General features: G+C 42.4%; 1 protein-coding gene across 1 annotated transcript; it reads right to left on the bottom strand.

The window, feature by feature from the left end:
- Positions 1–1,314: 1,314 nt before the first annotated feature.
- eomesa (eomesodermin homolog a) lies at positions 1,315–5,508 on the bottom strand (the record flags this gene model as incomplete). The annotated part of the gene is made up of 6 exons (XM_083680417.1): positions 1,315–2,074; positions 2,248–2,309; positions 2,641–2,799; positions 3,144–3,265; positions 4,171–4,325; positions 4,802–5,508. 6 exons carry the CDS (start codon positions 5,506–5,508, stop codon positions 1,315–1,317), a joined length of 1,965 nt encoding a protein of 654 aa, XP_083536543.1.
- Between the last annotated feature and the right edge of the window lie 5,011 nt (positions 5,509–10,519).

Raw genomic sequence — 10,519 nt, 5'->3', positions numbered from 1 at the left:
AGTACACTACGGCTTGGTGCCGATGGTCTGAAAACAGCTGTAGTGTGAATTGGGTTTAGGGTGGTTGAGATGTTTTTTGTTGTTGTTTTTTTGCGTTTTCAAATTAGGACAAACCCCTGCGTCATGAGAAGTCAGATTAGGCTACTCATGTGCAAAGTGTTACCACGGAAACTTGTAATAGTATGACAAGTTAACGGAAGGGAATCCGACTAACTGCTTTTCGTTGGTTGACTGGTGTGGTGTTCATTTCCTAACGCTGTCATGAGAGGTTTATCAATTTAGAATCCACCACGCTGACCTGTTTGTATAGCCGAATGATGATGATATTAATAATAATTATTATTATTTGTAATTTTCATTTTTATAATTGTAACATTATGCGCACTTTGTATTAACTTGTCTCATGCAATTTCAATAAACTTCACAAAATATAATAATTGCATTAGCATTATTTATTATATTTCATTAACATTATTTTAAAAATCGATTAAAATCTTCGTTTTATTTGCTAATGTTCAGGTGTGAAATATATCGCGCAAGTGTGACCATCTCACTGACATTTTTTTCGATCTCATTTGGATATCTACAATAAACTGATCGAAATGATTGTAATATCAAAGCCGTTAAATACTTTTGCAGTAGTAGGCTGCTCATGGATAAAACAAAATAGTCATTAACGTCGACAAATGTCTATGGATTGCTTGCAGTAAGTGCATCGCTTACATCATATTGGTCTATTTTTTATATGATAACTATATTTCTAGCCTACTCTGTAACATGCGTTTGATAGCTTTTTTCGTTTGGTTGTGACTGAGGATTTGACATTTGCAAATACATTTACATGGGGATTTCAGTCCCCACCAAATCTTGCAAACATTTTCAATAACTCATACCATATCTGGCTACGGACAAAATGGGACGCTGCTTTATGAAAATCTTGTTTTTATTACCCATTCCATAACACCTCCATGAAGACAATTTGTACAAGATACATCACATTCTAAAGTGCACAAATACTGTACAACAAAAGGACCTTAAATAAAATCACATTTGTAAAAAATAATTATGGTATGGGGACATGCTTTTAAAACCAACCATTTTTCACAATGTGTGTGTGTGTGTGTATGTGTGTGTGTGTGTGTGTTCAGGGCATGAGCAGGGTATAACCTGTGCAGCTTGCTGCTTTGGAGCACTAAGCTTTGGCACCTTTAGATAAAAGTTAAGAAAGGGCATTAAAAGGGGGAGCACTCAATCTCAATTTAAAAACAAAAGAATAAAAGATGTTCATTTTTCAATAAATACAAAGTCTTTCAATTAGGGGCTTGTGTAGAAATAGTACCCCATGCCTTTGGGGTTATCTTTGTTGAACTCCTCCGTGGTCAAGTCCTCACACTTGATGGTGGGGGAGTTCTCCGTGCTTGAACCCCCAGGAGACATCCTGCGCCTCTTGCAGACCATGGAATACACCCCAGAATCGCTAGAGTACACCGATTTCAGTGAGTGGGACGTCTCGATCCAGGCTGAGGCGGTGGTACTCTCCTCAGTCAGCTTGTCTTTGCCAGGCCCAGCTCCAGCCAGCTGGTCTTCAGGGAAGGCTGGGGGGCTGGGCCTGGGGGACCAGGGCAGGCCAGTGGTCATCTTCCTCTGGTAAGTGCTCCTTGTGCCCCAGCCTGCGGCCATGGAGGCAAAGGCTGAGTCGGGGTAGTAACTAAGGGCGTGGGAGGTCTGGAGGGGACCCAGGGGCTTGATGCCGTAGGACAGCAGACTGCTGGCGGAGTAGTCGTTGTCGTAGGACAGGTCCAGCTTGTTGGATCCTGTCTGCTGGACGGGAGTGACGAACCAGCGCTGTGCGGAGGCGGCCGCGGCGGCGTCCTCGCCCTGGGGGGAGAGCAGGCCGTTGGTCTGGGGCACAGCACGTTCCCCAGTGTAGAAGCGGTTCTGGGGCAAGTTGTTGACAAACTGGTCCTGGAAGAAGGGCTGCATGGCGTAGCGGGCGCCTGGCACAATCTGGTGGGAACGGGGGGAGTCTGTCGGGGACGGGGTCAGTCTGTCGCTCTCTGGGGCAGTGTACATCCTGTTAACAAGATAAAAAATTAAAGAGAAAGAAGAAAGAAAGAAAGAAAGAAAGAAAGAAAGACGAGAAGCCCAAAGATGAGTCATTGCAAGAGTGTACAAGTTGCAGGCAGGAATTACCGTAAACCACATGCAAAATCTCCACACAAAATGTATGCACAGCATGTGACTTACGAGTCGTAATTGTCTCTGAAGCCTTTAGCGAAGGGATTGTGATCAATCTTCAGCTGTGTGATCTGTAAATAAGAGAAAATAGATATTAAAGCTATGCTCAGCATTGACAAAAACATGACAAGGTAGAGGGGCGTTGGTGAATGCAGAATCGTACAGGAAGCCAGACCACCAAAAACAAACATACTCTGTGTACCTGCTTTGACAAATAATGGACTGATGACATGTAAAAAAGTCTCTTTGTTTTATGGTTGTTTTGTATTGTATTGCATTGCATTTTGTGCTGTATGGGTGTTTGTGATATTGCCTTTTGGCCAGGGCGCCCCTCAAAGAGATTTATATCATCATGGGCCTGAATGAATGAAAGATAAAGATTGACAGTAGCAGGGAGCTTACGTCTGTGTTCTGGTAAGCGGTGACGGCGATGAACTGGTTCTCTGGGAAGGTGAAGGTCTGAGTCTTGGCCTCCGTGCTCATGTCCTCTACGCCATCCTCTGTCACCTCCACGATGTGCAGCCGAGGCTGGTATTTGTGCAGGGACTGCATGACTATCATCTACAAGGACAAACAAAGAGTGTGAATGTGCATGTATATGCTTGAGGTTCAAGGGGAAAGGCCTTCCCAAACAGCAGTTTAACTTGTGGTAATTTTTCTCTTTCTTCAAATAGTTACAAATAACAACATTAACACTGGCCGGGCTGTGAGCAGGCTGGTGGTGGGGGTGGACTGCTGTTGCGATCACTGATATATACAAGTAATTTGTATTTTTAAGTCATTGGTTGCAATGTCCTCATTTATTAAAAGCATAATTATTCAAAGGCACCCACATTCAAAGGCAACCTCAATCCATTGATACTCCGATCAGCAATTGTAAAGTCAGATGGTGTTGGCCTAGTCACCTGTGTGTTGTTGTTATTGGCCCCTTTGTTGTTAGTAAGCTTCAGTTTGCCGAAGGAAATCTCTTGTCTCATCCAGTGAGCACCAGTGTTTGGGGATTCGGGATGAACATACATTTTGTTGCCTGCAATTGGAGACAATTTTTTACAAAGAAAAATCATTTTCAGTGGTTCAAAAAGGACAGATTTGCTAAATATTGTTTTAGAAATAGACCCATCATAAATCTAATAGGCCTACAGCTCATCAACAAATACAACCCTCAGTAATTATACTTCATGGCATGACCCTGACAGCCTATAGTCACAAAACAACTATTGGGTGTGGGCTCCATTTCTGAGCAGTTTTAGTGCACCCCCCTTGAGTAATTAGGCTACATTTACCAAAAAATCCCAACAATTGTCAAATCATTACATAATTGAGATATTGTGGTTACAGTCAACCAACGATCAACCAATGCTTAATTTGTCATGAAATAGGATCAGCTAGAGCTTTAACATGATGCCCAAACATTAATTAATTAAATGTTTCAAGGCAGACGAAAACAAGAATAGCTTCAATCAATTATTCTAAAAACGTCATCCTGAAAGTCATATTTAAAACGAAAATTCATCACTGCACAACTAATCAGTCACGGTTATTCATACAGGACTGTCAAATGTCTTTAACAAGAAATATATTGTTTTTGAGGGATAAAATATTTTATCACAACACTCCATTGTTGATCGAGAGAACAGTGATGTGAGCTTCGCAGTGACCAAAAATACATCGCAGATATTGGGTTGTATGAACACCCCAAGTGTTACTGCGCTGCCTAATTGACCGTATCTAACGAGTGTAAATAAGCGCTATACAAAGGCAAATAATGTGAATTGAATTGACCTCTAATAACGAAATATTCATTTTGATACCCATCCCTTTTTTTAATAATAGTCAGATATAATTATAGTCGCTCTCTTGTTTCTGTCGTAGGCCAAATATAATTTGAAAAACTTTCTAGAAACCGAATTGTACGTTCTCTTGTATTCTCACCTTGCATGTTGTTGTCTGCTTTTCCGCAGGTCACCCACTTTCCTCCTTGAAATCGCCAGTGATTCGGATCGGCCAACACAACCTCCACAAAGACGTTATAATGGGCCGTAAGGTTCAGTCCGGTGATGTTGAAACTGAGGAATGGAAACATCCGCCTGGAAGCGAGAAACATATTCGATACCAGCATATTAGGCTACTTATCAAATAAGCTAAGGTGCACTCACCCAACAAAACGCTGAAAACTCTCCAGGGGAGACAATGCGCCAGAAATAAAGTAGTCAATGCAAAGTGTAGAGGCTACTTTAGATCAGAAGGCTACTTGATCGAAAACAAATGGCAAGGAATTCAACAAGGTCAAAATATGCTTGCGCATTATTGCCACATTAACAATAATTTGCAAAAAAAAAAAAAAATGTCGATGTTTAGATGCAAACGAAAAGCAGCTCGTATTCAACCTAGTGCATTATTAAGCATACAATAAAATAAAAATGCTTGCGCGTAAATAGTGTGTAAATCTATTAGTAGTCTATGGCGCACACCGAAAAACTAAATAATATTGGATCTTCAAGACATCTTTAGAGATTATATAAATAATACATGTCATAAACATATTCCTAATGCATCAGCTTACCTGCCCTGTTTCGTGATGATCATCTCCGTCTGGTGTCGGTGAAACTTGAGCCACAGGGGCCGGTTACAAAGATAAACTTGAGCCCTCGCTCCCGCGGTGGACCCTGGGAGAGACATGGAGCCAATGCTCGAACCCGTTCCCGGATATGAAGGGTACAGGCAGCCTGGACCCTGGCCGAACTGGTACCCACCGCCAAACTGACTCCGGCTAGAGCACACGGAAGATGAAAACCCCGTCGGTGGCAGGACGGATCCGTAATGCAGAGAGGCCGAGTACCTGGATCCGTTTGACCCACTATACACTGTCCCAGTTTGTCCTGCGTAGGGGAAGAGGGAACACGGATTTGCCACATCGGAGCTGGTCTGAGAGGACGAGATAAAGTATCTATCAGAGCCAAGTTCGTCTATGTTGTACCGCTGGCCGCTGGAGAGGTCATCCTCACCAAGGACCGGTGAGCCTTTTCTTCCATCAGGGGCAGCTTTAGTCCCGGTAAAGGTGTCGCCCTCTCCCTCACCCATCATGGCGGTCCCTACTCCGCTCAAATATTTCTTGGGACCGTTATTTGGTTCGGGTTCCGTCCGGTTAACTTCTTGATACTCAATCTGCGACGACACTGGACTGTTGTTGGCACTATCTGACGATGAGAGATTATAAAATGTCTTGGGCAAATTGATGGTTGCGCTGGGAAGAATATTCTCTAACTGCATTATTTTGTTATAGCAAAACAAAAAAACCCGACAGAATTCAAGGTTCCAAATACACTCACAACCGTGCACCAAGACGCAACACCATGCACTCGCGCGCCCTGGTATCTCTGTCCACCGTGTGCGTCCCTCCGCTGCTAACCAACGTTGACCTTCACTGCTGCACCTACGGGTTTTCTCTCAACTCCGATTATGATCTGCACAGGAATTGTTCAAGGCTCTTATATGATCGCCTTATTCACACACACCCAACGTCAGGGGAGGAGCTTTTGGGGATCCATGGAATACAGACCTACTCATGTCCATTGGTCGAACTCACTGATTTAATTCAATGAGACATACCATAATCGACAACTTCTTTGAGCAATTTTCAATTTGTACCGACTTCCTGAGGTATTTCAAAATCACTTGTCATCAATGAGAAGCGGGCTTGTGTCATTCTACATTAACATAAAATGTTCAATATTTTAAATGCCTAACTTATAGGGGAAATTCCGGATAGAAAAGAATATGCCTATATGCAATGACTCTTGATTAGCCTAATATTTTAGACAGTTTTGGAAGAAAATCCGAAGTCCCTTTCTAACCCACCGGTAATCAGAGCATGCAGCGTAACTAGCTAGTTTCCACATGCTCAATCATAAAGACCATACTTCGATTTCAAAATTCAAGCATATACTGGATTATTAGATTTGCTAGACGCAATTAGTTGTATAGGCCTGCAACGCGGGAGCTTACCGGTGAAGTTAAAACAACACATCTCTGCATTAAAACAAAGTCATCTTTCCACAAACAATTCGCAGCGCTTCAATCAATCGGCACGTGCGCTGAGTGTCGGGGTATAGGCTACCCTTATCAATTCCCTAATTGGTCGAGACTTTCCGTGTTCGTTCTTGGCATTGCGAAAAAAATGTAATCGGACACGGAAAATGCAAGTATAAGAAATTAAAACGACAAATCAAACAGAACGTTGTTGATTTATTTCACACGAGATTTGAATGACATCCGGTCCTCCTCTTATACTGAAGCAAGTGACAAATATTAGTTTGCAGTAAATATGAGGTGAACTTGCAAAGGAAACTGAAAACAAGTGAAAATATCACCTTGGGGGGCTCCATGTGGTTTACAAAAAATAAAGAAAGAGAGAAAGAAAGAACTCATTTATAGCCTCTCTCGTTTCTAAAATTGCCTTTAGTGAATGTCCTGTGAGTTTCATGAATAGGCCTACATTGAATAACCTACAGTATCCTATACAAAGTTGTTTATACTGTATACAACCTAACGCCTACATTTCTAGTCTTACATTCCATAACATAATAATAGACGGGGAAGGGAAAATATATTCCTAAATTTTAATCTTAGTCTTCAACCAAGCAAATAATGTATGCCTATTTTCATTTTGAAAAGGAATAAATGAATATGGGAAATTAATCCCATTAATCAAATCAATACATACACGCTGTATTCTGATCAACTCAAATTCCGAGTAACTTTTAGATAAAAAAATAAAATAATAATAACATAAATGTAATTTAACGTAATTTGTTACACTCTTCATAATCAATCGGTTATATGAAAGAGATATGGGGATGCCAATCCCCCAGGACTGCTTTTTTCCAAGCAGAGGAAAAACGGCCAATTATTTTTCCGTCTGAGGTAACCTGTGATGTTGAACGAAGAGACAGCTATGAAAAGAGGCACCGCGTTATCAAAACTCTTAATACCCCGCACGCGCCGGTGACACCAAAATACGACGAGATAGACGCTTGACAGGGTGCCTCAAAAAAAAAAGAAAAAAGATTGCCACCTCGAGGGTGGACGTCGTAAAATACTGTATCTTCAAGGGCAACTTTATAATTGTCCAAATATTATCTTATAATTATACATATGATGAGCTTTTTATTATTGGGGGTCTAATGAAGATATCGTCTCAAAATAACAAAGGCCAGTTTTCGAAAAATAAAATCTATAAGAACTATAAACTATAGCCTAAATTGATTAGCAAAATTGGACACAATATGGTTGCACACAAAACACAACAGAAAATCACAATCCACCAAAAATGTGGCCGATGATATGTCAACAGTGCTCACTCTGTAACATGTTTTCAAGCAAAATACAGAAACCTACAGCAGTCTCTCTGTAGCCAAGTCTGCGTGTTTCACTGTAACCACGAACAGCGCTCTCTAGTGATAGTGCTAAGCAAACAGCAGCAATACCCCAGGCTATATAATAAAAAAAACGATTCAATGTTAATGCCCTCTTTTAGACATTACTGTAATTAACTTCTGATTAAAACAACTCAAAATGTGTGTGTGTGTGTAAAGCTGCATACTGCAACCCCACCTTCGAGGAGCAACCACACACAACTATACACATTCTCACCTGACATACATTCTCCTATGCTGTGTAGCATAGTGCATGTGACTCACAAGGGCCTTCGCTGCATCCACTAGACAGTGGCAAGGGTGAGACACAAGCCTGCAATCCCAGAGCACTGATGAGAGTGCTGCCTGCTTCTAACCATTTCTATAGACAACACCATGTATGTCTCTTGAGCATAAATAGAGTAGGTAATACAGTATATAGGCCTAGAGAATGACTTGATTTCCTCCTTTATAATATAAATAGTGTAAAAATAGCCGTGTGTGTGTGTGTGTGTGTGTGTGTGTGTGTGTGTGTGTGCGTGTGCGTGTGTGTGTCTGTGTCTGTAGGGGTTTAGCTATGGGCTTAGTTCAGCAGGGACACCACACCTTGCATTGAGTATAAAAAGCTTTTCCTCTGTGTGTGTGTGTGTGTGTGTGTGTGTGTGTGTGTGCGCGCGAGCACGCACGCGTGTGTGCGTGCGTGTGTGTGTGTGTAGCTGGGCTGGGGCATGTCTTATGGGTGAGCAGGGGGGTGGGGGGTGAGATGAATTTGGGGAAAAGGGGATACAAATCTATGAAATGCTAAGGGAGAGCACACGGTTGGAAGCAGATTGGCTCATGCATAAAAAGCAAATAAAAGCTGTCCGCTGGACCATTTGGGGACTGGAGCTGTGTGGCGCAAGATGTCAGTCATGGCCTATAGCCCCCTCCTCTTGGCAAGGAAGAGTCCATCCCTGATGTCTGAAAGCTGATGCACCAACTACCAACAACCAAACATGACCTGAACTGATTTGATTTCAATCCATCCCCTTTTCTCTCCTCACCCAATGAATTCTACAGGGGAACATACTAAATGATGACACCGGACCAGGGAGCTTTGGCTAAAGGGTTAGGTGAAACAGGGCAACTCAAAATCAATAATTTGCTTTTAGACTGGGGTGAAATCATGAGGGACTGTCCTAAATGTTCCTCCTCTATGAGTCTCTGAGGCTTTGGAGAAAATGTTCAGAGCAATCAGAAGATGAAGCAATGCTAACCACTATACCAGGCTGTTATTGTTGAAATGGAAATACAAAAGTACTGGAAATGCTTACACAGTTTTAGTCAGTTTGAATGGTAAATTCATCTGAGAGGCAACTTGTATCAATAGGTTTTATTGTAGCCAGGAACCTAACACTATCATTGCTTAACACGCACACGCACACGCACACACGCGCACGCACACGCACACGCGCACACACACACACACACACACACACACACACACACACACACACACACAGACACACACAGACTGACACACTCATTTTAAAAAAGCAACTCTGAGGTAGGCTTGGACAGGCAATCTGAGCCAAGGATATTCACTTCCTGAGACCTGCCACATACAGACGACAAGTGACAATAAAATGTCAATGCCTCCCCGAACAACCGTCATTCATTCCCTGTATCCCAACTCCTCCCCTCAACGTTGACAGCCTACAGTGAGTTGAGGGCAGAAACGTACGGTAGGCCACTCGGTAAAAAGTGAACTTGACATTGGTTAGGCTTTGCTTTAGGCGGCGTCTCGGTATTTCTCATCTAAGCAGCTGTCAACGCCTCGTTAGTCAAACCCCGCCATACCGCGCATTTTATGGCTTCGAGTAATATCAATAACTAACAATAAATACATAAATCGTTTCTATGTTGTGGTAAATAAGGAGGGTAGGCCTGTGGGCCTAATAAATGTCTAAGTCATTGGTCTTTGGAAAAATCAGGCCTGAACCGCAGTAACACGGTTTTTAAACGAGACAACAAGCTTATAGGCTAGGCCTAGGCCTATAGTAAAAAATCCTTTTATATGAATTATTCACAACCGATCATTATACTTTACAGCTATGTTTCACAGATGACTGCATGCATGTGGTGAGAAAAACTCGATAAAACAAACAATAAAAACGCAACTCTATCCATTTTAACGGTTATAACAGCAAGGCTTCTCCGTTTGTTAGTTTTTCCAGAACGTTTCAAACGACTCCCAAAGTCGTTTGAAAGCCGAAAACAAAATAAATGTGATTTATACATCACCTTCACATAAACTAATTCCAAATGAGGCCGATGTTTAGGTCCAGTCGTAAAGGAGCACCCGCTCTGACCTGTCAGCGTGTTCCTTGACCACCCATAAAAGTCCAAGTGTCTCTGGGTGACCTCCTATGGCCCGAGGCCAAGGGCAGCGCGACAGGGGAAGGGAAGTCTTACCATATTGTTGTCAGAGTAGATAATCAGCAGAGGACTTGAAAGGAATACATTCCAGGTTTTATGGGCCAAGGCGGCTGTTGAAGCCTTTGCTCGAGAGTGAATTCATGTACCCCATTGCAAGGATTAATAACGCTAGTCTCATTAGTGATCCGGGCTACCGAGACCCCTGGCGGGAGGGATTCTGGGAACAGAACCAACTGCAACGCGCGCCATCTCGACCAGCTATTCCTCCGCAAATCATCATCTTCCTCGGAACGTTTTTATTGTAAAGAATTTATCTCAGGAGTTTATCAAGGACGCCCCCTCAGTATATTTTGTAGATAACAAACATGTAATCAAAGGGACAGTCTTGACGCAAGTCGAGCTTATGTTACTGATATGCTGCTGTCTTCAAAGATAGAAGAGGTGACAGG

This window comes from Argentina silus (genome assembly GCF_951799395.1).
Source record: "Argentina silus genome assembly, chromosome: 11".
In the NCBI taxonomy this organism is placed as follows: Eukaryota; Metazoa; Chordata; class Actinopteri; order Argentiniformes; family Argentinidae; genus Argentina; species Argentina silus.
This window is presented reverse-complemented; position numbering and strand designations above follow the sequence as displayed.